Source organism: Bipolaris sorokiniana (genome assembly GCF_000338995.1).
Source record: "Bipolaris sorokiniana ND90Pr unplaced genomic scaffold COCSAscaffold_2, whole genome shotgun sequence".
Lineage (NCBI taxonomy): Eukaryota > Fungi > Ascomycota > Dothideomycetes > Pleosporales > Pleosporaceae > Bipolaris > Bipolaris sorokiniana.
In genome coordinates this window covers 2812180-2837527 of record NW_006911896.1, presented here as the reverse complement: position 1 = coordinate 2837527, position 25348 = coordinate 2812180, and the positions used below count along the sequence as shown (strand labels likewise).

At 50.8% G+C, this 25348-nt stretch overlaps 12 protein-coding genes and 2 non-coding genes across 14 annotated transcripts; 7 read left to right on the top strand and 7 right to left on the bottom strand.

Moving 5' to 3' along the window:
• Nucleotides 1-725: 725 nt before the first annotated feature.
• COCSADRAFT_109925 (uncharacterized protein) lies at nt 726-2782 on the bottom strand. Its single transcript, XM_007698183.1, has 5 exons — nt 2549-2782; nt 2113-2488; nt 1534-2051; nt 1069-1484; nt 726-1014 (listed from the first exon to the last, which is right to left on the bottom strand). The coding sequence occupies exons 1-5, from the start codon at nt 2655-2657 to the stop codon at nt 769-771; spliced, it is 1665 nt and encodes a 554-aa protein (XP_007696373.1). The 5' UTR covers nt 2658-2782; the 3' UTR covers nt 726-768.
• Nucleotides 2783-4731: 1949 nt separating this feature from the next.
• On the bottom strand, nt 4732-4827 carry COCSADRAFT_t13. The gene has a single exon. It is a non-coding gene; the product is annotated as a tRNA-Ser (tRNA).
• Nucleotides 4828-4938: 111 nt separating this feature from the next.
• Nucleotides 4939-5982, bottom strand: COCSADRAFT_33735 (uncharacterized protein). Its single transcript, XM_007697424.1, has 3 exons — nt 5830-5982; nt 5767-5779; nt 4939-5720 (listed from the first exon to the last, which is right to left on the bottom strand). Exons 1-3 carry the CDS (start codon nt 5911-5913, stop codon nt 4984-4986), a joined length of 834 nt encoding a protein of 277 aa, XP_007695614.1. The 5' UTR covers nt 5914-5982; the 3' UTR covers nt 4939-4983.
• Nucleotides 5983-6081: 99 nt separating this feature from the next.
• On the top strand, nt 6082-7072 carry COCSADRAFT_135139 (uncharacterized protein). The gene is made up of 4 exons (XM_007698182.1): nt 6082-6142; nt 6190-6469; nt 6528-6714; nt 6771-7072. The coding sequence occupies exons 1-4, from the start codon at nt 6108-6110 to the stop codon at nt 6992-6994; spliced, it is 726 nt and encodes a 241-aa protein (XP_007696372.1). The 5' UTR covers nt 6082-6107; the 3' UTR covers nt 6995-7072.
• A 188-nt stretch (nt 7073-7260) lies between these two features.
• COCSADRAFT_79895 (uncharacterized protein) lies at nt 7261-7797 on the top strand (the record flags this gene model as incomplete). Its single annotated transcript, XM_007698181.1, has 3 exons — nt 7261-7300; nt 7353-7435; nt 7513-7797. The coding sequence occupies 3 exons, from the start codon at nt 7261-7263 to the stop codon at nt 7795-7797; spliced, it is 408 nt and encodes a 135-aa protein (XP_007696371.1).
• Nucleotides 7798-7887: 90 nt separating this feature from the next.
• On the bottom strand, nt 7888-8835 carry COCSADRAFT_23266 (uncharacterized protein; the record flags this gene model as incomplete). Its single annotated transcript, XM_007697194.1, has 2 exons — nt 7888-8458; nt 8513-8835. 2 exons carry the CDS (start codon nt 8833-8835, stop codon nt 7888-7890), a joined length of 894 nt encoding a protein of 297 aa, XP_007695384.1.
• Nucleotides 8836-10918: 2083 nt separating this feature from the next.
• On the bottom strand, nt 10919-15558 carry COCSADRAFT_109913 (uncharacterized protein). Its single transcript, XM_007698180.1, has 5 exons — nt 15255-15558; nt 15128-15154; nt 14064-15073; nt 12223-14013; nt 10919-12172 (listed from the first exon to the last, which is right to left on the bottom strand). Exons 1-5 carry the CDS (start codon nt 15492-15494, stop codon nt 11236-11238), a joined length of 4005 nt encoding a protein of 1334 aa, XP_007696370.1. The 5' UTR covers nt 15495-15558; the 3' UTR covers nt 10919-11235.
• Nucleotides 15559-15647: 89 nt separating this feature from the next.
• On the top strand, nt 15648-17276 carry COCSADRAFT_277567 (uncharacterized protein). Its single transcript, XM_007698179.1, has one exon. The coding sequence runs from the start codon at nt 15769-15771 to the stop codon at nt 17167-17169; it is 1401 nt and encodes a 466-aa protein (XP_007696369.1). The 5' UTR covers nt 15648-15768; the 3' UTR covers nt 17170-17276.
• Nucleotides 17277-17384: 108 nt separating this feature from the next.
• On the bottom strand, nt 17385-18708 carry COCSADRAFT_168071 (uncharacterized protein; the record flags this gene model as incomplete). The annotated part of the gene is made up of 4 exons (XM_007698178.1): nt 17385-18307; nt 18370-18432; nt 18481-18530; nt 18584-18708. 4 exons carry the CDS (start codon nt 18706-18708, stop codon nt 17385-17387), a joined length of 1161 nt encoding a protein of 386 aa, XP_007696368.1.
• Nucleotides 18709-18855: 147 nt separating this feature from the next.
• Nucleotides 18856-20352, top strand: COCSADRAFT_33726 (uncharacterized protein). The gene is made up of 2 exons (XM_007697423.1): nt 18856-19241; nt 19293-20352. Exons 1-2 carry the CDS (start codon nt 18968-18970, stop codon nt 20168-20170), a joined length of 1152 nt encoding a protein of 383 aa, XP_007695613.1. The 5' UTR covers nt 18856-18967; the 3' UTR covers nt 20171-20352.
• Nucleotides 20344-22645, bottom strand: COCSADRAFT_33725 (uncharacterized protein). The gene is made up of 3 exons (XM_007697422.1): nt 22550-22645; nt 22248-22497; nt 20344-22196 (listed from the first exon to the last, which is right to left on the bottom strand). Exons 1-3 carry the CDS (start codon nt 22560-22562, stop codon nt 20468-20470), a joined length of 1992 nt encoding a protein of 663 aa, XP_007695612.1. The 5' UTR covers nt 22563-22645; the 3' UTR covers nt 20344-20467.
• Nucleotides 22646-22761: 116 nt separating this feature from the next.
• COCSADRAFT_33724 (uncharacterized protein) lies at nt 22762-24188 on the top strand. The gene is made up of 5 exons (XM_007697421.1): nt 22762-22983; nt 23206-23343; nt 23396-23477; nt 23529-23594; nt 23642-24188. The coding sequence occupies exons 1-5, from the start codon at nt 22803-22805 to the stop codon at nt 23961-23963; spliced, it is 789 nt and encodes a 262-aa protein (XP_007695611.1). The 5' UTR covers nt 22762-22802; the 3' UTR covers nt 23964-24188.
• A 231-nt stretch (nt 24189-24419) lies between these two features.
• Nucleotides 24420-24921, top strand: COCSADRAFT_277553 (uncharacterized protein). Its single transcript, XM_007698177.1, has one exon. The coding sequence runs from the start codon at nt 24553-24555 to the stop codon at nt 24865-24867; it is 315 nt and encodes a 104-aa protein (XP_007696367.1). The 5' UTR covers nt 24420-24552; the 3' UTR covers nt 24868-24921.
• COCSADRAFT_t14 lies at nt 24442-24549 on the top strand. Its single transcript has one exon. It is a non-coding gene; the product is annotated as a tRNA-Met (tRNA).
• Nucleotides 24922-25348: the final 427 nt, after the last annotated feature.

The following is a 25348-nucleotide window of genomic DNA, read 5'->3' as shown; positions in this document are numbered from 1 at the left end:
CACTTAGCTCAAGCCTTGCCATAAGCCATTAAAGAATGGTCGCTCCTACTAATCTTCGAGAAAAAGAACTTGAAACATCAAGCGCAGACCCTCGTAGATGGAAAAAGCAAACACTTAGGTGACGCAGTACTTACAATAAGCCCAACCCAATGTTCATTATCTCGCCGTATGACTGGTATAGCATACCTATCCTCAACAATTGCGATGGCTAGCGCTACCACCCATTCACACTTGCTACACCCAAGGCAAAACATTGCACCGCTGACCTCTGATGTCATTTGCTGTAACCTGATGAGCATTCTTTTTCTCCAAAAGTCTCTTACAATGCGCCACGTATCGCCGGGTATTTGTCCCTGCGAACACCCACCAATCAGGTCGCAGATAACCGTCTCATACGAAAGAATTACGCGCAAACATCATAGCTAGTGAAGTAACATTTTGTATGCCACTTGTCAGGTTCCACACAGACCCTACGTCTTGACGTGACCCAAGCATCGGAATCGTATGATTACTGATCTTTTTAGATGTGCGGGATCTCTTGAGCATGGGAAATCGGCACAGGGCTTTCCTTTCGGTGAAATGGGCCGAGTGCCATCCCGACTGATGGGAACTTTGATGTGAGATCGCGGTGATGGAAATCAGCATCGGATGTGGATCAGCATCAGATGTGGATGAAATATACGTCACATGTCTTGAAAAATCTAAAAAATTAACATTACTATTACCTCCATAATAGCTGACTGCATTTAAAAAAGGGTCATCTGCTGCCTAGGGATTTGCAGCAGATGTACGACGATTCTTGCCCTCGACTATCTCGCGCATGATACGTGCTTTTTGCTGCTCTTCCGCCTCACTGCTGACGTCGTGGAACACTTGGTCCATTTCCTCTAACGTCTTACCAGACGTCTCCGGGATAATAAAGAATGTGAATACGAATGCGAGGAGACAGAAGACAGCGAAGAAAGTGTAGGCGCCGTAACCGGTGTTCTGGACGAGAGGTGGAGTAATGAGACCCTGAAACGTGCGTTAGTATCTTGTCCTTTTATCGCTGAGCAAGCTGCTACTTACAATCACAAAATTGTTGAACCAGTTGGAGCATGTCGACAAGGCAACACCCTTTGCGCGGAGTGAAGAAGGGAAGATTTCAGACGGCATAGCCCATGGAACGGGACCCCAGGTGGCACCAAAGCTGAACATGTAGAAGAAGAGGAAGGCGACGGCGACCCATCCTTCAGTCGAGTAATCAGCCCATCGGCCACCAAACTTTCCTACCAAGACGGCTATGATGAGATGGCAGATGAACATAAGCGCGGCACCACTCAGGAGCAGAGATCGGCGTCCAAAGCGATCCATGGTCCACAGACTTGTCGCAACACCCACGAGCTGTGTGCAGTTGATGATGCCGGAGAGAAGAAGCTGCATCTCATAGTCTTGGCCAAGAGTCTTGAAAAGAGAGGGTGAGTAGTAGATGAGCGCGTTGATACCTGGTATTCCGTCAGTTACGTTTCTTGTAAAGTGTGGTGCTATACATACCGACGAACTGCTGGAAAAACATGATGCCAACACCGACAACAGTTCGCCTCCAGCACCCGTGTCTGAAGCAGTCGAGCCACGATTGAATCTCGAGTTTGAATTCATCCATACGTGTATTTCCCTGCAAGTCGGGATGTCTTTCCAAATTAACCTCGCGGTTGAAAGCAACTTCAGCACGGATCTCACACCATTCTTGGAATACACGACTGTCGTTGGTAGGGAGTTTGCGGAGTTTTCCAAGGACTTGCAGGGCTTCTTCGTCGCGGCCTTTACTGGCTAGCCAGCGAGGTGAGAAGGGAAGGAAAACGATGCCAACACCTAGAATCAGACCCGGAATCATTTGAATGAGGAAAGGAAGGCGCCATGCCCATTCTCCGGCCATATAACGGGTACCATACGTTGTCCAGAAGGCGACTACGATACCTAGAACGATGCTAAACTCCTGCAAAACTAGAAGGGCACCTCGGATCTCTGGAGGAGCGATTTCTGAGATGTAAAGTGGAGCGATTGTTGCAAGTCTATACCCAGTTAGATCTCGCCCTAGGGACAACAGCATATCAGTGTGGAATTTCAACTTACGCTCCTATTCCCATTCCTCCAACCAAGCGCCCTACCGTCAACATAGCATAACCCATAGCCGCAGTCTGCAAAATACTTCCAATTGTAAAGACAATGACCGCAACGACAATGGAATATTTCCTGGATAGCTTATCTGCAATCCATCCAGCGAACAGCGCACCGATAAGGGCACCAAGTTCCAGCATAGCAGTCATTAATCCCTTCCAGAACCCTGCACCTGAAGCATCGTCCGAAACGCGAGGGAAGCGGCCGAGGAATTGGTCCATGACAAGCGTCACGGAGATGACACCCTGGTCGTATCCAAAGAGAAGGCCTCCGATGGTGGCGAATGCCGCGCACATGGCGACGTATGGATTGGTAAAGAGACCGCTAAATCCTAATTGGGGTCAGCTACTATCATGAAATTCGTTGTGGGTGGTTTGGTGGAGATGCATACCAGCCGGTCCATACGGTTCCCTAGTGATCGGTCCATCTCTACTGGCATAAGAGACCATGGTCTCCTGTTGCTCTTGTGGGACACTTTTGACCGAATCGTCTCTACCCATGTTGGTTTCAATGGAGTTCCTGCTGCTCGTGTAGATCCCGTCCGATAGAATTGAACAAAATTTCAAGTGAGAAAAGTAGTAGAAGGAGAAAATGTCGGTCAGCCTTTATGTACACACTGGATAATTCGCTTGATCTCGCGTTAGATCTTTCAAGGTGGATCCACAACACCTGTCTGTCAACGCTAGTGGCAGGCCTATTATCGCTTTTGTTGCAACAGGCATTCGATAACGTTCTGGCTGACGGCGGTGTCGAGGTCAAAACGGCAACTAGAAAGTTCGGTGTTCACGTGCGGTTCAAGTGGTTAGAAGCCACATTCTTTGGTCCTATCACCCTGTTCTGATCGCTGATTTCATGTGTACGTACGCAGGGGTCACTTTGTTGACGCAAGCATCGGGCGTGCGTTCAGAGGCTCGCTCGAAGTTTCTGTGGACCCCACTCCGAGACTGGCCGATCTGCTTTGCTATGGATCGTGAGAATCGATAGCAAAAATACGACGGATATCCTAATATTCTTGACTCGCTTGCAACACGCGTGATATTTACCGCTAAATTGTGCTATTGGTAGATGCCGCTCGTTTCTGTAGCGTCACATTGTGCTTCTGTCACCTTGGCGTGCTTGTTTCCACGTCTACAGATGCCCTTGAGGCCAGTAGAAGTACCCAGAAACCCCAGATGACGAGCACAACGCCTCAGCCGTTACCCCACAACCCCAGAATAAGGTTCGCCTCGTTCCGCGCTGTGCGTGTGTCCAGTAGGGTAGAATTCTTTTTTAATTTATTCGTCTTGGGGGAAATGTTGCCGGCTATAGTGGAGGTCACGGCGAAAATTGCTCTCTGGGGTCTACATGGGTGCATATTGAGCGTTGCGCTAAGCCATATACGGTGGAGACGGCAAGTCTCCCCGACCAGTGGGCCGCGGAGTGGGACACTATCGTCGCGAACTAACTTGAACCGCTGTCGTGTACAGAGTAAGTAAAGCTGATTAAGTATGTACACACCAACTGTAGTCGAAAATCAACGAAAGATTCACACGGTACATTAACAAAGTAAACTATTTCTAACTCCAGCTTTTAACCTGCAAAGCACTGTCTAGTGTAGTTTGGGATACTCCATAACCTATGTAGGTGTACCAGTAAAAATCACACCACTCTGTTCAAAGTAGTGTATGTAAACCACCCGTTACCAAGGATGCCACAAACCGGAATGATCATGCATTTTCCCCACGTCGATGGGATTTTGCAAATCCATATGACTCAAGTTTTGATCTTATAGCGGTCTGTCCGTGACTACTGCTTTGCTAGACTACGTGGCCTCCAAGGAGATCGCGATCTAGGAACAGTCGGCTTCGCGATGTAGAGAAGGTATTGGGAACACGTGCGCCTACATCGAATCAATTACTAGATACCTAAAATGGCTGGTCGCTAGAAGTAAAATCGTAGTCTAAAAAGGACTCTCTGTAGAAAGAAAAGCGTATCAGTCAAATGCACACCTTTTACAATTTTCGAGCACGCTTCCCAAGGCACATCTCAGAAGTCTCAAGGCAGTTCAGCTAGTAATTCAATTATGCAGCTTCGAATGTGCCCACTCGCTCATAACATCCAACTCGAATTGTGATAGATAATTGCCAACTATGGTTTCACACTATTCGATGTTTTCGAATCGTATTCTGTCGAATGAAACTATGCTCAAATTCTTAGGCTAACTTCGTACGGAGAAAGCTAGAGAACCAGTTTTTGGGGGCACAGAATCGAGCGTGTTCATCTAGCTCTACAACGATTGTTCTTGTGAGCATTGTTGACGTCTATAATGGTATCCAAAATCCGTGGATAGACCTTTCGCAAATTCTCAAAAGAACCAAAATAGAACTACTTCAGAAGAAGTCATTGCCATATTGAGTTTGTTATACCAAAGCTGTTCACTACACAGCTTGTGGTTATTTCCCATTGGTCGGAAGGCAAAGAAGAATCTAGGTACCATCCACTCGTTGCTTGCAAGGACAATCAAGAAAGCAAGAGACGCAAAAAAAGGCAAAAAGAAAGACACCCCCGCTGGAGGTATTGTACGATGTGGTTATGCGACATTGACAAGATTCGAACTTGCGAGGCCGAAGCCATTAGATGACATGAATGAGTAATTCAAGTCTAACCCATTAACCACTCTGGCACAATGTCAGATGATTCGATGGGAGTTTGGAATATTTGATTGTTAATATTCGCAATATGCATTAAGGAGTAGCTGCACAAGTGGCATTTTGGTGGGGCACACTCAACCCCACTTCGCAGCGCGCCTAACAGAAGCTTTCGATCCACAAACGTTGTATTGATTGATTAGAGACTAGACTTTCCACTCAACGACCAGGTCTTCCCACTAGTAACTTTCCCTTCCTGCTTCAGCTTGTTCAAGATCTGCAGTATGCCCCTCTCCGCCGGCTCCCAGAGACTTTCTGGGTAATCCTTGTATATCAGCTTGACAACGTCCATCGACGACAACCCCAACCTACTCTCATCCGCAGCCAGCACATCCAAGACCTGCTGTTCACGCTGCTTACGATGGCCAATGTACTCTTTGATCTTTCCTGGTCCATTGTCGATAACAGGGCCGTGACCGGGGTATGCGCGACCGCCAAACTGCTTTGACATGGCGTCAAGACTGTTCATGTATGTTGCTAGATCCTCAAATACCGCTGTCCCCTGTCCCAGCACGTTGTCGGCCGTGAACATGGCGTCTTCTTCCTCCAAAACAAAGGCCATGTGGTCGGTGGTGTGTCCAGGACAGAAGAATGCACGCAAGGTCGCGCCCTCGGTCTCAAACTTCTGTCCATTGGCTATGGGGAGCCAGTCGTCGTGTGGATCTTTTTTGAAGACCTTGGTGTTAGGAGCGTGTTCGAGGAGATCAGGGACTCCTTGGATATGATCATGATGCCAATGTGTCAAGAGTACTTTTTCGATTGCAATGCTCTCCTTTGAGAGCAGTGACTTGATGGACGCGATCCACTGGGGTCTGCCTTCGCCTGTGTCGATGAGGAGTCGCGATGCACCTCGACCGACGACATAAGTATTCGTACCTGTACTAATCAACATAAACCTCTCAATGAAATGCGATGCGCAAACCTTGCAAAGTGAACTTGGAGTTTGTCAGTGTATGTTGTTGCCTCGCGATGCGACGCCGCTTACCTTGCCCGGGTTACCACCAAGCACTCTAATCACCCGATCGCTCAACTTCTCGATCTCAGGCAGAGGCACTAGTGCGTCGACCATCTTTGAATATAGTCTAAGTGAACTGAAATGTGTAAGTCGCTGGCGTAACATGGTCACTCCATACCTCAGGTGTCGGGTCAAGCACACTTACCGAGGCTCGCTTATCGGGGGTGGGGGGTGGGTTCAAGTGTCTGCGACTATCCAGATCCACATGCAATTATTTGCCGCTGCAGTTTTGACAACAAGGGATTAGTATGGTACCGATGATTAAAGACGACGACGATGTTCCGTGAGTATTTTTGTCATAGATGCTGACGTACATACTAATCAAACAAGACAGCTTTCGGGCGACGCCCTAGCAGCGCTTCAACAATTTTACGGCGAGCGGGATGAACGCGCAAAGCAGTTTGAAGATTTGAAAGCCAAGGCTGAAGATGATTTTGGTGGAAAGCTGTCCATGGACGTATTCACAGAAGATTGGAACGCAAGCCAGTTCTGGTACAGCGACGAGACTGCAACAGTCCTTGCAAAGCAACTTCTGGATGGCGCTACAGATGAGACGAGAATTGCAGTTGTATCAGCGCCCAGTGCGTTCATACAGCTGAAGAACTTGATTGTAGGTCTTGTTTGACGAACAAACGGGCAAAAATGGGGTTGTGCTGATGATTGCACAGAACTCAGGTGAAGTCCAATGTCGGCCGCAGATCAAACTTCTCGAATTCGATGAACGCTTCGCGGTCTTCAAAGAGTTTGTCCGATACGACTTTGAGAAAGCGATCCAGCTACCGTCTGAACTCAAAGGCTCGTTTGATGCTATTATTTGCGACCCGCCATTTCTGAGTCAAGACTGCCAGACCAAAGGTAAATCTTCACATTTTCCAAAAAGAATTAGCGCACAACACGTTAACATAATGTAGCTGCTCTAACTGTACGTTGGCTGGCCAAGTCGTGGACGCAAGACTCGCTTCGTCTTATTGTCTGCACTGGAGAGCGGATGGAGAGTTTGGTCACCGAAAAACTCTATGGAAAAGTGGGATTGAAGACTACAGACTATGAGATTGTACACGCAAAAGGTTTGAGCAACGAGTTCAGGTGCTATTCCAACTTTGAGTGCGAAGCATGGAAATGGAAGTCATCATGACATGCAGGGTTGCTGTAATTCCAAACCTTAGCTAGAATATCAGACGACTATACCAACACACAATGTACTATTATCGAGTAAACTGTTGTCAAAACCTGGCGATGCATTGCGCAAGCAAGGCGGAATCGGCCGACCAAAGAGCTACCCCACCACATGCCCCTCGGTCAACCCCACTTCGCCCTGGAGCTCAGCCCTGCGCCGTCATCCAGAACTCCCGAACCAACCCACGCATTAACCAACCAACATCGCAATTCACGAGTACCACAATGTCTTCTGCTGCATGCATCTTTTGCAAGATCATCAAGGGTAGGTCTCACTTCTCACTAGTGTATTATGACATACTGACAAGCTCCCATAGGCGAGATCCCTTCGATGAAGATCTTCGAGAGCGACAAGACACTTGCATTCCTCGACATTGGCCCATTGAGCAAGGGACACAGTGTGCGTCGAATTCAATTTTCTTCTTCGTGCACCTCTTAAAAGGAATAAACGCAAGCTAACGCATGAACTTGACTTAGCTCATCATCCCCAAGCACCACGGCGCAAAACTCCACGATATACCCGACGACCAGCTGTCTGAAGTCCTGGCCGTCACCAAGCGCATTGCTATTGCACAGGATCTCAAGGACTACAACATTCTACAGAATAATGGCCGCATTGCGCATCAGGAGGTAGATCACGTGCATTTCCATCTGATTCCTAAGCCGAATCAGGAGGAGGGATTGACTGTTGGATGGCCGACGAAGCCAGCGGATAAGACTGAGTTGGCCAAGTTGCTGGATGAGATCAAGAGCAAGATGTAGAGAGAAGTCAACGTAATGACCTGATTAATTCATTAGAAATGGAAAACATGGCCCATTGAACAAGTATCTTTTGAAAACAATGTATAAGCTTTACTCGCCCTTGAACACAGGTTTCCGCTTCTCTCTGAAAGCAAGAAGAGCCTCGTCGCGATCCTTAGTCCGGACTACACGCTCATATGCAGCATTTTCGGCCTTCTCGCCCAACGCACAGCCCTCGACCGCCGCCAGCGCAGCCCTGATGGCAATTGGTCCGCCCTCGCAAATGTTCATTGCCAAGTTGATTGCCTCCTCCAGGACCTTCTTCCTTGTAGCCCCTTCCTCTTTCGCAACCTCTGGAGTAACTTCTACTAACCGGTCGCATAGCCCCAGGAAGTAGGCTTCAGGTGCTGCGACTCGTCGCCCAGTCAAGATCATGTCGCGGGCGCGCGAGAGCCCAATGACCGCAGGGAGACGATAAGTGCCTCCTGCGCCCGGTAAGATTGCAAGGCGGGTTTCCGGGAGGGCGACTGTAGTCGTCGAACCAAAGACGCGCATATGTGTCGTAAGTGCTAGTTCGAGACCGCCGCCAAACGCCGGTGCTGCAAGAGCGGAAATGGTAGGAATAGGCAATTGCGAAATCGATGTAAATGTTCCTCGTAGCGACGCGAGGAAGTTTGCTGTCCTGCAGCTATTCGTTAGCAGCTATTTGCATATTTTGAGGCGAGATGGGACATACTCTTCCTGAGTAAATGTAGCTCGTTCTTTCAAATCTGCGCCTGCGCAGAAACTCGAGTCTACATCGCTGGCCAGGATCAAAGCCCGCGTTGGCCCATTATCTCCTTCGTCGTGGATGCTATTGACCTGGTGGCTCAGCTCCGCGAGCAATTGCCTGGAAATCGCATTGCGCGCTGCGGGTCGGTTCAAGGAGAGAATTCGTATGCTTCCGCAATGGGGCGCGGGGATGTTTTTGACATTGATGGCTGGGGTTTGTGCAGTTGCGAATGTGCGGGTTTGGATGGCGCGGTATAAGATGCGGGGCGCGGGGCGAAGGAATGGCATTTTGAGCGGTAGACAGGAAGGTATGTGGATTAGTTTGGATGTTGTAACGGATTACATCAAAACTATAGCGATCTAGTCCAAAGTTACGGCTACGGCATCAGCTGGGTTGCGGTTTGGTGACTTCATTGTCATGGACCGTGGTTAGCCGAGGCGGTTTCTTGATGTGGGTAACGACAGGGATGGTTGCTTCTTCACTATAGCAACACACTTTAGGCAACCAATTGGCAAATTCTCATAAAATGCTGCCCTCCAGTTCGCCAGGTTTTCCTTCTGGCCAATTATTTAAGTTCACTTCCAGGCTACAGAGAGTGCACAAAAAGGTCACATTTGCTACTACTGGACCTGTGAGATATCAGAAGCCACTGTAATGGACATGGTGCTGCCGAAGAGAGCTCAATTGAAACATTGGCGTACTATTGACGCGCTGCCTTCGGAGCTAATGAAACAAGTAGTTTCGTATCTCGCTCCAACATGTGTTGAAGAGATGAAGCCAGGATGTAAACTAGACCTCCAAAATGCCAACCTGGCGCATTCATGCTTAAGAGAATGGGCAACAGAATACCTATTCAGGGATATGATGTTGACACACGTCTTGCCAGGAGCATCGTGTGATCTAGAGATCTTTGCAATCACTAAGCAAAATGCCCACCTGCTCAAACATGTAACGCATATTGTTGTCCAGGTACAAGCAGCCTGCCCGGATCAAAAAAAGTATACTGACTAACATAGGTTCCGCCAGCTATCCGAAGGGAAGAATTCGACACTGGATTGTCTTATACTCCTGAAAGAGCCACTCGACAACGTCTATATCCAGAGTCTGATGATTCACCTACTCCCGAGTTGACGGACGAGCAAGTAAAGTACTGCCTAAGATACCATGAGGCAATGGTAGAACCATTCATCCAAAGCTGGCGCTGGCACCCACTCGTACACTGCGCTGAGAGCAGTTTCGCCCGAATATTTAGTTACTTCAAAAACCTCACGTCCATCTCCGTCGCATGCTGCGAACGAGTAGACCACCCCCAGCCAACCTGCACCCGCACCTTCATCCAGCAAACCGGCAAATCCGCCATCGAGCAAGAAACCCCCCGCTTCGTAGAAGACCGAACAATAAATCTCGCCTGGGCCAGTGCCATCATTGTGAGAAAAGCTCCACCACACGTCCAAACCCTTCAACTCTCCCTCGCCAATATAGACAACTACTACGCAACCGGCACCGTCAACCAAATCCTCAGACGGGGCTACATGTACCCTGAAGACAAGTTTCCCAACCTAGCCAACCTCACGCACCTCACTCTCAGCATCCGCGGCACGCCCGGTACCCACGGCCACCCCTCACCCCCGAACAGCGCCGCCACCTTCCACGCAGTCTGGTTCTGGAAACTCATGATAAACCAAATGTTGCAGCTCCAACACATGGAGTTGGTCGACGACTTTGACACATCGCCCGGCACGAACTTCTCAGATCTAGACTATACAAATCACACTGCGTCGATTCTGCCCTTGCTCCTCCCGTATCTCGAGCTTGGTCAGCTCCAAGTGCTAAGGCTGCATGGGTTTGCGTTGCAGAAACAGGATTTGCAAAATGCACTTACGGGGCCGTGGCCGAGTCTGGCGCGAGTGGTGCTGAGTGGGATTCGGCTTATGGATGGGTCGGACGAGGAGTATGCGGATGCGGAGCATATGGAGGGGTTTACGTGGTTGGAGGTTTGTCAGGGGTTTGTGGATAAGCGGCCTGGTGTGAGGCTGGAGCTTGAGAGGCCGTATTCGACGTGTTTTGCGCTTGATGCGGTGGCTGTAGAGGAGAGGTTTGTTGGGGAGTTGGAGGGTATCGATGGTGTGGTCATAACCCTTTGAATAGGAGTTTGCCAATGCGCACTGATTGAGTGGTAGTAGTAGTAATAGTGGGTGATTCTACTCTCATTCTGTCAGTAGCACGATGATTCTATTTCTATATTACTCACCTCATATTGCACAAGTAAGTAGACTAAAACCCCTCTGTACATTTATCAACATGTCGAATATTTCACATCTTTTTCCTTTTTTGATTCAAATAATACGTGAAATGCGAGGTTCCATATTCCGTGTGTGCGATGGCGATATACGTACTTGGAAATATTGCTCATAAGGAGAAAAGCATCTTCATAACCCAAGTACATTCCTTGTTGCAAAAGAGGAAGCGAAAACCGAGCTAGATACAGCACTTTAACATAGCTGATATTACAAAAACATTTATTAACACACTACCTCATTCTCTCATTCTTGCATACACATTCACACTACCGGGTATATCAGACAACACATCCTAAACTCAGGGACATGATGTGCATAAAACTACTACCTTGTATATACACCCACCTCTTCCTTCCCTTCTCCCATCCGACGCATTTCACACTCCTATTACTCCGTACCCACAACTTCCCTTTCCCTGCAAACAACACACCCCCTACCCACCGCCTTCTTGATAACATGCGCATGCGCCACCTTCGCACCCACACTGCGTGTCCATCTGCCGCCGCTCTCTTGGGCGTCGTTTGCAAGCTGCTGCTGTAGTCCCGCTGCGACGCTTGCGCTTGCGTTTGTCCTTGGTAGGAGACACGCGAGGTGGAAGACGTGGCCGCATGCAAAGCCGACTAGTGTGTCGCGGGAGGGAGGCAATGGAGTGGTTCCGTCAGTGATGGCGGATTCTTCTTCGGCTGTGGGGAGGGTAAAAGGACGGTGGCAGCCGACGCAGTGGCCAGGCGGAGCGTCGCCTTCTGTTGGGCCAGGTGGAGTAGGATCAATGGTTGGTGTATTAGCTGTGTTTACGGCTTTCGTTGATTTTTCTGCTTTGGCCGTGAGTTTTGCGGCAGTCGCGGGGTCCATGCCTTTGGTCTCGATATCGATTTGCCCCTTGGCGTGGTGGTGCTTTGCCTGTTTTCCGGAGAGCCCACCGTTACAGGGTACAACTTCGAATTTGACACCGCGTTTCTGGCCAGAGCGTAGTGTATCCATACCGGCTGCTACTTCACCACGTAGCACTCTTGCAACGCCTTCGGAGATGGAATATTGAATTTCGTACTCGCGGACCATACGGCCAATACCATCTCGCAGTCCTTCGATCTCAAGACCTTCAGGGATGCGGCGTACGAGTTTGATTGGGTCAATTGCCGTGCCGACTTCTTCGAGAAGACCGCGGATAAAATGCGGCTTGTCCATAGAGTATTCTAGTAGATCGTTCCAGAGGTCAGGGTCGTCCTGTTCCTTGGCGAAAGAGATGGCGAAGCTGACATCGGAGAGCTTCTCAATGATGAGGTACAGAGCACGCTTCGTCTGACCCGTCTTGGAGAGGATATGTCTGGTTGGGGTCAGCAGCCGATCGTGGCAGCGAAAATGACGAATACTTACACAAGTTCTGGAATATACTCTCTTCTCTCGCATTCCGCCGTAGCCTTGCTCAGATCGTAGCTCTGGGATTTGCGCAGGTACTCCATCAGCAGCGGTCGGTCATACTCTGCAAATAGCTCCACCATAAGGTCTGCAAACTCCTCAGCAACAAGCTTGCCATCGGCCACCAAACGATCTTCAGCTACTCGTTCTTTGGCTGTCTTAGCAGTGCGCTCATGCATCTCCGGCTTCCAAAGCTTCCGTAGATAGAAATGCAAAAAGGGCCTGAATGATGGTCCTTTGGCTTGCAGTTGACTCTCAACATCACTTGCTGGGATGGTGCCTCGGCAACCCTCCTCGACAAGGACATTGATAGCTTCCGCCGATGCCTCTTCCAACTCCTCCAGCTTTGTTGACGCTGACTTCATCAGCTCTTTGGAGACACCCATCATGATGAATCCAGGGATATCATCACGAACGGCTTCCACAAGATGGAAGTCGCGAATCAGAGTCATGGCTGCTTCTGAATTCTGCAGGCGGATATAGCAGCGCAGTGCCTCTCTTTGCCGACCACTTGCCAAAAACAACTTCGCCAAACCATCTTGCAATATTCGCCAATCTCTTCCTTGCACATCTCCTTCGATAGACTCCTCAGTAACATCGCCAGCAGAGAGTTTGCTCTTGATAGCCTCAATAACACTATTAATGTCAAAAAGATCAGGATCCCAATCCTCAAGTAGATGCTTGAAGCGTATGCGGTCGTGAATGATGTAGTGCCCAAGAATTACTTCGTATACCATGGAAGGTAGTGGCGGCTGTATCGGTTTCTTAGGGACGTACGGCGAAATCTCGTTGAAATGGTTCGTCTGGGCAAATTTCCACACCCAGTGTTCCCACCGCGCGGAAGTCCCCAGTACCCGTCCCGCCACCTTGCCTGCTTGTTTCCAATCGCCAGCACTGACGAGCTGCTGTACCCATAAATCTCCGATTCTACGCTTCTCTTTCTCTACTGCCGAGTTTTGATTAGCCCTGGTAGCAGACAATGTTGTTTGAGAATTGTCATCGGCGAAGAACTCGTGTAAGCTTCCTTGTTTGTTTACTGGCGTACCAGTATCAGAGGCGTCTGATGGTATCTGTACGACTGATGAGATAATCTCAGGATGATCCTCTAACAGTTCCCATGCATCTTTGTAGTTTTCATGTTCCAACTCCCATTGGAAATGATCCGAAAGCTCTCGCTTGATAGCCAATACACAGTCATATGGACTTTGTATGAAAACCTTTAGACCTGCGCTGGCAGCATTTGGATGTACCGGTTGTTGGCGCTTGGTAGGTGTTGAACCAGAAATGTTTCCAGCACTGGCCGAAGACATGGATGGCGCTCTTGATGGTGGCTTGTCGGAGCCGATTTGAAGGTTCATGACACTGGCTCCAGAACTAAATATACGTGCTGCGCTCGCACCAACATCCCATATCCCTCCGCCGATGGCTTCCAATGCACTTCTTTGCGCAGGAGTCATCGTCTTCGGATGTGGGACATATAGAGTACCCAAGTGGTAATCAGCAGCTGAAAGGCTCTCATATCTACTGACAGTTAAAGAATCGACTTCAACCTCATCCGAGGTCGCAGCATCTATGAGTTTGAGTTCTGGAGAGAGACCATTTGTGCGACGCTGTCTTCCTCCACGGGGAGTAGTATCCGGCCCAGAAACCGGGTTGTCGTCGTCGTCGCGTGTCCGGTATGCAAGAACAAGAAGTAAAGAAGGGGTATAAAGCGAAATGCCAGAAACAATACAGTCGTCGAAATGAATGCTAAAAGAGCGTTAGGGATGTATATATGTCAATGTGTAAGGGCAACATACCAGCGGATGACATCGGCTGTTCCAACCGATCTCTCACCCACATTGCGGCCAACACCAGCTCCTCCAGGGCGCACGTGAACGATCCAAGCGGTATCTCCCCATCCTATGATGAGCTTCTCAATGTTCTTCTTGTTCCCTTCCTTGGCAGGTTGGGAAGATCGGTTGTGCGGTAGTGTAGCATCGGCCTTATCCACAAGGTGGTGTCCATTCATACTCATGATAGCATCGTCGTCAGACTCAAGCGACTGGTCGTCAATCCATTCTATTCGCGGTTTCCATACGCTGGCCATATCTTGCCATACGCGGCGGTTTGGTTTTTCGATGATGCCGATTCTCTTCCAGGCATCGTCTGAATCTGCGCTGTCCAGGTGCAGGTCCGTCCGCATGAGGCGCACGCCATGTTCGTTCGCCCAGGCCACGAACTTGCCAGACAGAGACCACTTAATGGCAGTGATGGTGCCTTCGCCTGAATGCAAAATGGTGTCCCTGCCTCCATGCCCGCCGAGGCCTATTGCGCCGAGCCACCCATGTGCAGCCTGCGATGCCGCGCTGGTGTTGGCGTTGGATCGCACGCCTATGGGTCCACCAACGGTATGGATCAACTCGCCAGCCAGTCCACCAGACAAGTACGAGCGATCATTTTTGTAGTCGGGCGAGAGGGCTACGGCTTGCACTGGACGACCGAAATTGCGCAGCGTGACATCTTTTGGGTCAACGAGCGAAGACACACAGACATGTCCATCTATGGACGAGGAAGCAATGTATATCTGGTTCGAGGGCGTGGGTGGGACTTGGGCTTGGCGCGGTGCGCGAGGAGAAGAAGTATTGCCGGCTGGCGAGTCGGTTCGCCGAGAGGAAGCACTTGCCTGGTCGGCAGACCTCAGGTCCGAGGCGGAGGGCACAAAGGGCTGGGAGGCAAGCAGCGGCGATACAGAGAGAGCGGTGACCGAGGCGGCAGGGTGGGCATTATAGGTGCGCAGGATGTTGAAGGCAGGTAAGTTCAACGCGTGCTATTTGGGTCAGCATGGCGGCGCAACAAAGGCCGGGGGAGGACAGAGACTTACGATGTTTCCATTGTGTGTGCCTATAATCTGCATGGACATACAGTGTTAGCACATGGACCGCAAGATGCAATGCAATCCACACATGTTCGGTGCATGCACTGGGGGAAAGCTGGAGCTATGACCGTACCATCTTGTCTCCAGCGACCATGAAGGTGGCCGTCGCGTCACCATTGCGGTATATGGGGCCCAAGTCTCTAGTGAGGCGACTGTACTTGAGCTTGGGTTCCTCGTCGACATCGTCGTCGGCCGTGTCATCGTCGTCTTCTTCGTCGTCCGAGTCCGGCTCGATGGTCTGCTGGGGCTTTTGCAGGTGAGAGTCGTCGCGCGCCTTGGGCAGCGGAGCGTCGTCGATGTTTTCCGCCGCCATGCTGGCGACATGAGCTGCGACAGGCGGACAAGAGGCGTAGAAGACGCTCCGGGCGCGCCGAGTGTGGAGAGATGCGAGGTTGACAATGGCCCTGTCGATCTGAGCCTATGATGCTGGCCAAGCCGATTCCCGCGGACTTGCAAGGGTCTATGCTTCTCCTCCGCACTGCTCCACCCACCTTTCTGCTGGGTACATTTATGTCGGCGTGAGATGCTGAGTCTCGTCTGGGCGCTGACCTGCTGCAAGCCATGTCCGACACGCTCCTGCGCTGGCCATGACGAGCATCCGACCCTGCCACTTCCAGAGCCTGACACGATGTCTTGCTCCCGCTGCCCGTCTGCCACGTAAAACCCGGCCCACGCTGCAATTCTTGCCCATTCCCGCAAAAAGGCCGTTCGCTTCGACAACACCATGTAGCAAAAGGATAGACGCTGCGCAAAAGAGCGAGGACGCATCAAGCAAAGAGGAATTGCCCAAAGAATACCAAGACAAACCAGACCGGAAGACCAGTCGAAAAAATGCCGGAAAAACGTCGTCGCTGCGCAGCGTGGCAGTCGAAGCACAGCGGTCACGAGCTTTTATAAAATCTAGAGGAAGGACGCGCTTCATTGATCCAGATGCCCAGACCAAGACTGTGACTGCCTACTGCGCTGCAGAGACATACGATATCTCTGCCGCCGCCCGCCTCGTCAAGACCCAAGGTTACGACCTCGATCCCTTCCAGACGGGCCTGTATCCCCAGGTCATCCACGTGCAGACTTCCGATCGCCCTTCTGAGGTTAAGGACTTCCAGCAAGGCGACATCTTCATCTTCCCGTCCGGCACAGTCGTAACATGGAACGTCCGCGAACGAGAGGCTCTGAGACTCGTCAACCAAGTGCTCCCCACTGCAGCCGAAGGATCGCATCTTGACATGCTCGAAACAGAAGACCTCGAGTACCTCGAAGACCCAAGCAAGGAAACCAGCGAAGTCGTCGGCGACACCATTGTCTTGGGCACAAAAGCCGAACCCCCCTCTGACAACGCCTCGCCATCAGGAGCAGACGAGCTCGACCAACAGCGCCACGAAGTCGACACTGTCCTCGCCAAAATAGCCTTTTCTTCCGGTCTCGCCCGCAGCACCAAGCTCGCAGTCCTCGAGACCCTCTTGTCAGCATATCAGCACTCGACCCGCGACATCCCCACCATGCTCGCCTCATCCAAGACCTTATCCCCTCGTCGCAGTGCCCCCTTCACCCGCTCCTTCATCCTGCGTAAAACAGGCGAGCTACTCTCTCTGCGCGCCCAGCTAAATCTCTACTCAGAGTTAACCGACTCCATGCCCGACATTTTCTGGGACTCGCGGCACGAGCTGGGTCTAGGAGAGTACTACGACCAAGTCGGCCGCGCCCTCGACGTAGGCGTCCGCATCAAGGTGCTCAACGAGAAAATCGGGTTTGCCCAAGAAATTGCTAGTGTCCTGCGCGAGCAGTTGAGCGAGAAACACGGCTTGCGCCTCGAATGGGCCATCATCGCTCTTATCGCTGTAGAAGTTGCGCTGGAGTTTTATCGTCATTGGAATGAAGGCACAGAGAGAGATGATCCCGGTAGCACGGAGGCGTTGCTGAGAAAGTACCTCGAGGACTTGACGAAAGATGAGAGAACAAAGTCTACGCCGCAGCGGGAACAAGCATAGTAGTGATTTTGCTAAAGCAATAGATAAACAGACAAAACAAAGCATATGATACCCCACTCAAATCAACACTGATTATCCATTTCATTTTGGCTTTTTGACAAATTTCCATTGCACACAACGTGAGAGAGACAAAAAGACGTCATTAGCTTCTACCGAACCGACCGACCATAGAGCAATGCATACGCTCAAATATTTACAAAGCAAAGCTTGCCCCACTATTGGTCGTCAATGACGTGCAGATACTTCTTCTCCTCCCGCTTCTCCTTCTCGCTCATCGGCGGCAGATCGTAGTAACTCGAGCTTCGGTAGCCCTTGAGGTACTCGAACGTCATGCTCTTAAGTTCCACCGGCTCGATCTCCAGGTCCTTGAACGTTTTGGCGCTCTTATCAATCTCCTGGTCGATAAACTCGCGCTCGACCTCATCCGCAGAGTGAATGGGCCACCAGAGCAGCTTGTTCGCGTAGTGCGCAATGGGCTTGAGAATCTGCTTGGGCACGTTGACGTGACGGCGCGGCTTCATCGCCTCCTTCTCTACGAGCTCGTTCATCTCAGCCATCGAGTACTCGGTAGGGCCGTACAGTTCGTACGTCTCGGCAGCGGTTGTGTCGTCGTGAAGCATGCGCTCAAGAGCCATACCAACATCGATCACGTGAACAGGACGGAGACGCTCCTGTAGGTTGTTTGAGGTGATGATGTTGGTGGGGGAAGCAAGACGGTGAAGAAGACGATCCTCGAAACCAAACATGGGTGCGGGTCGGACAATGGTCGTCTCTGGGTAGATGGACCGGGCTACCTGCTCACCCCTGGCCTTGGTGCGGTAGAACTCCGATGGCGAATCGAGGCGGGCGCTGTGCGAAGAGACATGAACAAACCGGTCAATGTCGTACTTGGCGACGGCATCCGCGATGCGTTCTGTTCCATGAACGTGCACATCCTCGAGGTCGAAGTTCTTGGTGGGGTAGTCACGACCAATAAGGTTGTAGACAATGTCAGAGTGTCGCACGCTCTCCTCAATCGACTGAGTGTTTCGAAGATCCATTTCCAGGAAGATGACCCTGCCCAGATCTCCAGCAACCTTCAGATGGCGCTTTGCCATTTCCTCTCGGAAAGGCACTATCACCGTGCATCCTGAACGAGCTGTTCCTTCTAGTTAGCGCGACATGGCTCCTCGGTTTCCGTCTGCAGGCATCATGGCATACCCAGTCTGTTCACAATGTATCGTCCAAGGAAGCCAGTGGCTCCAAAAACAGTCGCGGTGTATCCTGAATGTGTGTGAGCGTATAGAATGCGTCTTCAGGACCGCAGCGCACCTCCGAGCGAGGACCGTCCACCGGAAACAGTCAGAATAGGCTTGCCAGTCCTACACATGTATTAGCATTTTGTATGCGCGTAGAGCAGAGGGGCATATCACACCTAGTGATCCTGACATCCGAGTTGAGTTGTTGCCGGCAAACTGAGGTGGAGAAGCTGGCTACGCGCTTGGAGGGCAATTGAGCCGACAGCGCCACTGGCGACCGAGCGCAGCGGAGTGGCAGCATGGTTGCGGCGTTCAATGGCTGCTGAGATGTCGAATAGAACGACTTGCGAAGTAGCTGGGATGAAGGGACGTCGGTGGTGATGGGGCTTGGCGCTATGCGCTAATCATAGCTTCCGCCGCAACGCCATCAGAGCATCGGCATCCCGCACTCAAACATACACGCCGCTCTTGTGTTCCACCTCAACACCAACACCGCCACTACCTTTTGATCGGTCAGCCACAGCCTCTCCCCATAACATAACTGTAGACTGTCCACAATCATGGCTATGGATACAGATGCCATCCCGAACCTTCTGGGCGACGCGCGGGACGAGGCACCGGAGGAGCTACAGGAGTACTTCATCGCTTTTGAGGACTTTTGGGAGCGGAAGCTATGGCACGAACTGACAGATAAGCTTATCGAGTTCTTCGATCATTCCGGGAGTGCAAAACAGCGGATACCCTTCTTTGAAAACTTCATCAAAACATTCGCCAACAAGATCAACCAGCTCAAGCTCGTTACCTTGGGTTTGAATGCTGCATCACAATACCAGGGTAGGTAGAAACAGTCTGGGGCCAATGAATTGCCAGCGCTGACTTGAATAGATGACAAGGAGCGCCTCGCATTTGTCAACGAACTGGCAAAGAGCGTCAACAAGCCAGCCTCACAAGACGCATACGTATACGCCACAGTCGCTGCTGCCAGCATACAGCTACGGTTACGGGACGAGGAGGGTGCGAAGAAGAAGCTCGACGAGTGTGAGCAGATAATCGACCAGTTCGACTCAGTGGAGACTGTTGTCCATGCCTCGTTCTACCGTGCAAGCGCCGAGTACTACAAGTCGAAGCATGAGTTCGCCGCATACTATAAGAACGCATTGCTTTTCCTTGCCTGTGTCGACCTCAACGACCTCGAACTCCGCGAGCGCCAGTCCCGCGCATACGATCTCAGCATTGCTGCGCTTGTCTCCGACTCCATCTACAACTTCGGAGAATTGCTGCTGCATCCTATTCTCGACTCACTGGTCAACACCCCACATGCATGGCTGCGCGATCTTTTGTTCGCCTTCAACCGGGGCGACCTAATGGCCTACGATGTCCTCTCGAACAACATTACAAAGGTTCCGCTTCTCAAGGAGCACCAGACCTTTCTCTACCAGAAGATCTCTCTCTCCGCTCTTACAGAGACCGTCTTCCGCCGCCCACCACACGACCGCGCCATGACATTTTCCGAGATCTCCCAAGAGACCAAGGTACAGCCAAACGAGATTGAGCATTTGATCATGAAGGCGCTGAGCTTGGGCTTGTTGAAGGGTCAGATTGACCAGGTAGCAGAGATTGCGCGCATCAACTGGGTACAACCAAAGGTGCTGGACATGAAGCAGATTGAGGGTATGAGGACACGGCTTAAGGAGTGGGATGCCAGCGTCAACCAGCTAGGCAACTGGATCGAGGGTGTAGGCAAAGACGTCTGGGCTGCTTGAGCGGGGCATGATCCCAGCTTGTCACGCCCATCTTATATCTTACTGGAAAAAGAAGGGGACAGTCTCCAGTCCACTGAGGTATGCCACCTCGTAGCTGCAAACGAGACTCACTGTGTAATCATAGATAATCGGCGTCATAGTCTGACACGATTGACGAATGAAAGGACTCATCATGACACGAATACTGTATCTTTTGTTGACTCCACCATCTTTGTGACGATTTACCTAGACCTTCTCGGTCATAACGTACTATACAAATGCCCCTTCTATCTTTTGAACCTCCCAGCGTACACAGTTCTAATAATCCCACATACCCGTTGCAACAACAACCGCACCCACCAACCACGCGGGGAACCAAACCAACCAAAACACAACCTGAGTCCACATACCCCAAACATGCCACCCAATCGCACTCTGCACCAGCACCTCCATTAAATCCGCACCGAGGAGCCTCGTCCCCGTCTGCACAATCAAACAAGGATTCAATAGCGCAAGAAGCAGCAGCTGCGCACCCGTAATCCCGTTATGCGCGCTCTTGCGCACAAAACTAAGCGGCACACACGCCACACCGACGATAACGCTGAGCGAGAAATTCAGCGTCGCAAGCGCAGCGAGGAACATGCCTAGCAATAGCAAAGAAAAGCATTGCAGGAGACACAGAGCCTGGGGGTTGAGGATGTCGGGAGCGGACCAGGAGACGAGGAAAGTGGCGGCTATAGGTAGGAGGGTGCTGATGTTGCATGCTGTGATGAAGAGGCCGGGGAGTTGATCTGCGTCCCAGTTGCTGAAGAGGTAGAGGGGAACGAGGCCGGTTGCGTGGGCGGTTAGGACGAGGACGAGGGGGAGGAGGAGGTGGCGTTCTGTTACTTTTGTTGCAGCGGCGGGGATGACAGCGAGGGAGCCGTCTTGTTTGATGAGTTTTGTGGCGGGTTCTTCCTTCTTGGGTTCTTCCTTCTTGGGTTCTTCCTTTTCTTCCTTTTCTTCCCACTTGAGATCTTCCTTGTCTGGTTTGTCCGTTCCAGAGGAGTCCTTTTCAGCCGAGCCCGACGTGGAATCAGCTGGTTTAGGCTTTGTAGCTTTAGGCTTTGTAGCTGCGGGGTTTTCAAGGGACTCTGGAACCCGTCCACTCTTGACCCAGAGTGCCATTGCGGCGATGCTAAAGTTGATAGCAATCATCATGGCAGATGGCAGGTATGTGCCGATACTAACGAACCGCTTGTCCTGCAACAAGAGGTAGAAGAAGAAACTCTGGTGGAAATGCTCGAGAAGATTGTTCAAGCTTCGGAACAGAGATTCAATCGTCTTTCCAAGCGACATCTCGTCATGCCAGCCGTTTCCGACTGTCACCAGCGTAATGGCATCGACGTGGTACGGAATGAATGAGGAATGAGGTCCCGTTGCGTGACCCAGACCCTGTGAGAGCATACCTCGAAGCATAGTCTGCAGACGCTCCTTGTAGGAATCGCCGTGGTTCCACATGCGTTGAATAACACAGCCAATGCCTAGTTGACCGGATGCAATCTGAACCGCAGTATTGATCAAATCGAGATTTGGAAGCTGACCGTTGATGCCATCGTACACGACATGTAGCTTATCATAGCGGTGGCCCCATGGCCCAGCGGGATAATCGACCGCAACAGCTCCCTGCAATGCCCCACTCTTGATCTTCAAACTCTCTACATATCGCTTGTCGTGTCCTTCGTGGTACGCATCGACCCAGGCCTGAGATCCAATCGTGCTATCTCCAGTAACAAGGAAGATGATGTCCTTGCTCCATAGGCTCCAGCGCTTGAAGTAGCGTGCGAGAGTGAGAACCAGTGCGACGCCCGAGTTGTTCATCTCGCCGTCCATGTTTGTCCAGGCTCCGATCAGCACAATGGCTTCGGTAGCGTCGGCGCGGGGTCCTTGGAGTATGGCATAGACATTTTCGTTTGCGATGGTGCGGTTCGAGACGGTATAGTTGTAGTGCTGTGTCGCAACCTTGAGATTTTGTTCGCGGAAGATGGCCTCGAGCTTCTGGGATCGCCTATGGTACAGTCAGCTTCCTTGGTCTGCGTGTTGGGGCGAATTGACCTACTCTGCCGCTGGCCTGTCTTTCAAGGCGTGGACCTCATGGCGATAGGCGCGGAAGACGTTGTGCTCACTGCCAGTAAAGTACGTATGTACCTGTCCCGGAAGCAGCGCATTCTCCGATATATATGTCCTCCGTGAGTACTCGTTCAGCGGAAGTACCAGCAGCCATCCTATGCCGACAATGACTAGGAGAGCAGAAAGATAGGGCGGTATCTTTAGCAGGCGTTTGTCTTGCCGGAGCGCCAGTAACGATGCTTTACTTGTTAACAATGACCCCTCTTATTTGATACGAATCGCCGCGCTTACAGAGCAATGCCATTGTGGCGCCTTGATCTGCACCTCGTGTGAGAAAGCAGGAGAAAGAATAGGAGTCGTGTCCTCCTGTTGGCCCAGCATTCCAAGGCAATCCGTCTGGGAAGGTGGTCCAGTCGACCGCGGCGGGAGGATCACACTAGTGCAACGCGGGCCTGGACCCTAGTCTCGTACTTGTCTTGTGTCCGCTCGTCTTCCCGCGCAGTAGCAGCAGTAGCATCAGCAGCAGCAACAACGCGCTCCGATCATGCCTGCGCCTTCGCTGCCCCAGTTCAACCCCGCGCGCATACGCTCCTACATCCTGCGCCTGCCCTTTTGCACAAAGGTCGTCGTCGCCGCCATTGTCGGATTATGGATCGCTACCATTCCATTTCCCTGGATTCGGGACGTTGGGCGCTTGGAACCTGCCAAGATGGATTTTACGCAGAGTATGTGCTTTTCTCGATTCCCGGGCAGAGAATGTGTAGGGCTTGGTCGCTTGCACTTTGGTGGCGGATTGCGGCGCTTCCGGAAGCCCGTCGGTTGCGATGGAGAACTAGGAACTCGTGGGGTCTATATGCGACGATTCATCCGAAGATACAAGAGTTGGAATACGGCGCTGCCCGCCTGAAGATCAGTTCGGATGTAATGCTAATAGAATATGTGTATAGTGCACCGGCTTAACCTGTTTCCTGTCTTACACTGGAACTTCATCCATATGATCTTCAACCTCTTCGCAGTCACGCCACTGATTGAGCGCTTCGAGTCGGAATACGGAACACTTGTTACATTGGCACTGTTCACTGGGCGTAAGGAGACTAGTAGTGCTACAAGCGGGCATTGATGCTGACCACATGGCAGCTTTTGGAACCATACCCGGAGGCGTATACACATTGTTGGAGAAGTTCGTTCTGAGAAGCAACACCGCCGTCATGGGTGCGAGGTATGTGGATCAAATTATACAGGACTAGAGTATAATACTAACACAACACAGTGTATGGGTATTCCTCCTCCTTTCAGCCGAAGTAATGAAGACACAAAAGACAAATCCCTTCTTCAGGTACCTTCCCCTCCAATCTCCCGCCCCCAACCACTAACCCCGAGCAGTGTCGGACCTTACAAGATCCCCACCTGGACAACCCCCCTCATCCTCATCGTCATAACCAGCATCCTCGTCCCCTACGTCAGCCTAGTCGGCCACCTCTGCGGCGCAGGCCTCGGCTACCTCTGGGCAACCGGCTACATCAAATTCCTCGTTCCGCACGAGAAGATCCTCCGGTGGATCGAAACAAAACTCAACTTATTAGGACGACTCCCGCATTATGTCAGTGTAGATCAAAAGACATATGGCAGGTACGGTGTCCTCCCTACAACAGGCATCCCCTTGGGACCCAGGAGTCCAGACGTGGGACAACGTCTCGGTCCGTAATTCTACTATGGGTCAAAGTATACGTTCTGAGTCTGGACCCGGAACTAGACCAGCCAATTCATTGGCGTTTTTCTTTCTTTGTTGCATCAAGTATGGAGCTTTTTTAATATCGCAGAGTGGCGTAAAAAAAGACCGTTTCTTGCAAGCACAACACGTTAACTGTGTCTGATCTGGCTTTTTTTTCTTTTGCATACAGTTATGTAGTCAATGTGCTATGATATAATTTGTAATACCTCTAGAAGTAACATTGTTTTGTCTATCGACAGAATCTTGCCTCTTGACTTGAATCTGCAGATTATGATACTAGCTCCAATCAACCCCTCTTCCTGCAAGCTCTTTCTTTTTGCCCCACCTGGGCAGTTGCCGTGCATGTATCTTCTGACGATTCGTCGTATTTTGTCATTTTTTTGGTCAAATATATTTTTCCAATTTGAAATGATGTTCATCAATCCTCCCCAACTCAAGCATAGCTTGAATCGTCTCGTTGGTGTAGTTGGTTATCACGTGGGTCTCATATCCTTCACAGTATGACTACTAGTCTCTAGTAGATATCCCAAGGCCGCCAGTTCGAGTCTGGCACGGGACAACAATGATTGTTTTTTTGTTGCCAGGTTGCACTACTTGCCATCCAGTGAACCTTGTCTTGCTGTTTGCTGCATGGCAAATACGGGGATATGGTTACACTTTTTTTTCTGGATATGTAGGAAAATATGCGTTGGTGCAGTACAAGTTATTTACTTCGAACATCCAAAGCTTTATTTTTTTAATAGGATATTTTCACCATGTCACCATTGTGCAAAAGTGCAAGGTGAAAAGGTATCCTCTGAGGGTTGCAACATCGACCATGTCGAACCCCGCAGACGTGGAACTACTCAAAGGGGAAACTTTGCACTGGGGGCTGTAGATTGCAGCACTATCAGAGGGGCAGAAGGGAATTGAGGGGCAGCAGCGAAAAACGACATAGCGGGGTGGGTGGGTTTTTCGTTTGGGGAGGGGGTGACATAGAGGGGTAATATGTAACACAGGGCAGGGCAGGACGAGGGCGGAACGGTGCAAGGCTAGGGTGGAGGGGCATGCAGCAACTTTGCATAGTGGGTATTTTTGGACTTGTGGGCGTGTTTGTATTTGTGTTTAAGTAGTTGTAATTCTGTATGTGGAATGGACTTGTGAACTTTTGGGGGAGTTGGTTGGAGTGGTGTGGGGGTGTTTGGGGAAAGTGGTACGAGGGTTGTGGCTTTTGCACTCTTGTTATATAGCGATAATGGTTGGGAAAGAGGGAGGAAATTTTGGATCAGGTTAAGCGGTTTAAGGAATGTGTATTTGTTGCTTGTGTTGTGAAGAGAGGATAGCGGAGATGGAGTTGTGAGTGGTAGGTTTGAATCGTG

What these genes read in the sequence shown, in the direction of transcription:
- COCSADRAFT_135139 (XM_007698182.1), top strand. Translation starts at nt 6,108, where the DNA reads ATGGTACCGATGATTAAAGACGACGACGATGTTCC. An exon ending in AAAGACGACGACGATGTTCC is followed by an intron (nt 6,143 to 6,189) that starts GTGAGTATTTTT and finishes TAATCAAACAAG; the next exon opens with ACAGCTTTCGGGCGACGCCC. An exon ending in TCAAGACTGCCAGACCAAAG is followed by an intron (nt 6,715 to 6,770) that starts GTAAATCTTCAC and finishes AACATAATGTAG; the next exon opens with CTGCTCTAACTGTACGTTGG.
- COCSADRAFT_33726 (XM_007697423.1), top strand. Translation starts at nt 18,968, where the DNA reads ATGGCTATGGATACAGATGCCATCCCGAACCTTCTGGGCGACGCGCGG. An exon ending in TGCTGCATCACAATACCAGG is followed by an intron (nt 19,242 to 19,292) that starts GTAGGTAGAAAC and finishes TGACTTGAATAG; the next exon opens with ATGACAAGGAGCGCCTCGCA.
- COCSADRAFT_277553 (XM_007698177.1), top strand. Translation starts at nt 24,553, where the DNA reads ATGATTGTTTTTTTGTTGCCAGGTTGCACTACTTGCCATCCAGTGAAC.
- COCSADRAFT_109925 (XM_007698183.1), bottom strand. Translation starts at nt 2,657, where the DNA reads ATGGGTAGAGACGATTCGGTCAAAAGTGTCCCACAAGAGCAACAGGAG. An exon ending in GGAACCGTATGGACCGGCTG is followed by an intron (nt 2,489 to 2,548) that starts GTATGCATCTCC and finishes GACCCCAATTAG; the next exon opens with GATTTAGCGGTCTCTTTACC. An exon ending in GGTTCAACAATTTTGTGATT is followed by an intron (nt 1,015 to 1,068) that starts GTAAGTAGCAGC and finishes CGCACGTTTCAG; the next exon opens with GGTCTCATTACTCCACCTCT.
- COCSADRAFT_277567 (XM_007698179.1), top strand. Translation starts at nt 15,769, where the DNA reads ATGACGAGCATCCGACCCTGCCACTTCCAGAGCCTGACACGATGTCTT.
- COCSADRAFT_33735 (XM_007697424.1), bottom strand. Translation starts at nt 5,913, where the DNA reads ATGGTCGACGCACTAGTGCCTCTGCCTGAGATCGAGAAGTTGAGCGAT.
- COCSADRAFT_33724 (XM_007697421.1), top strand. Translation starts at nt 22,803, where the DNA reads ATGCCTGCGCCTTCGCTGCCCCAGTTCAACCCCGCGCGCATACGCTCC. An exon ending in CAAGATGGATTTTACGCAGA is followed by an intron (nt 22,984 to 23,205) that starts GTATGTGCTTTT and finishes ATATGTGTATAG; the next exon opens with TGCACCGGCTTAACCTGTTT. An exon ending in ATTGGCACTGTTCACTGGGC is followed by an intron (nt 23,344 to 23,395) that starts GTAAGGAGACTA and finishes ACCACATGGCAG; the next exon opens with CTTTTGGAACCATACCCGGA.
- COCSADRAFT_33725 (XM_007697422.1), bottom strand. An exon ending in AAAGACAGGCCAGCGGCAGA is followed by an intron (nt 22,197 to 22,247) that starts GTAGGTCAATTC and finishes ACTGTACCATAG; the next exon opens with GCGATCCCAGAAGCTCGAGG.
- COCSADRAFT_109913 (XM_007698180.1), bottom strand. Translation starts at nt 15,494, where the DNA reads ATGGCGGCGGAAAACATCGACGACGCTCCGCTGCCCAAGGCGCGCGAC. An exon ending in GCACACACAATGGAAACATC is followed by an intron (nt 15,074 to 15,127) that starts GTAAGTCTCTGT and finishes TGACCCAAATAG; the next exon opens with CACGCGTTGAACTTACCTGC. An exon ending in GAGTATATTCCAGAACTTGT is followed by an intron (nt 12,173 to 12,222) that starts GTAAGTATTCGT and finishes GACCCCAACCAG; the next exon opens with ACATATCCTCTCCAAGACGG.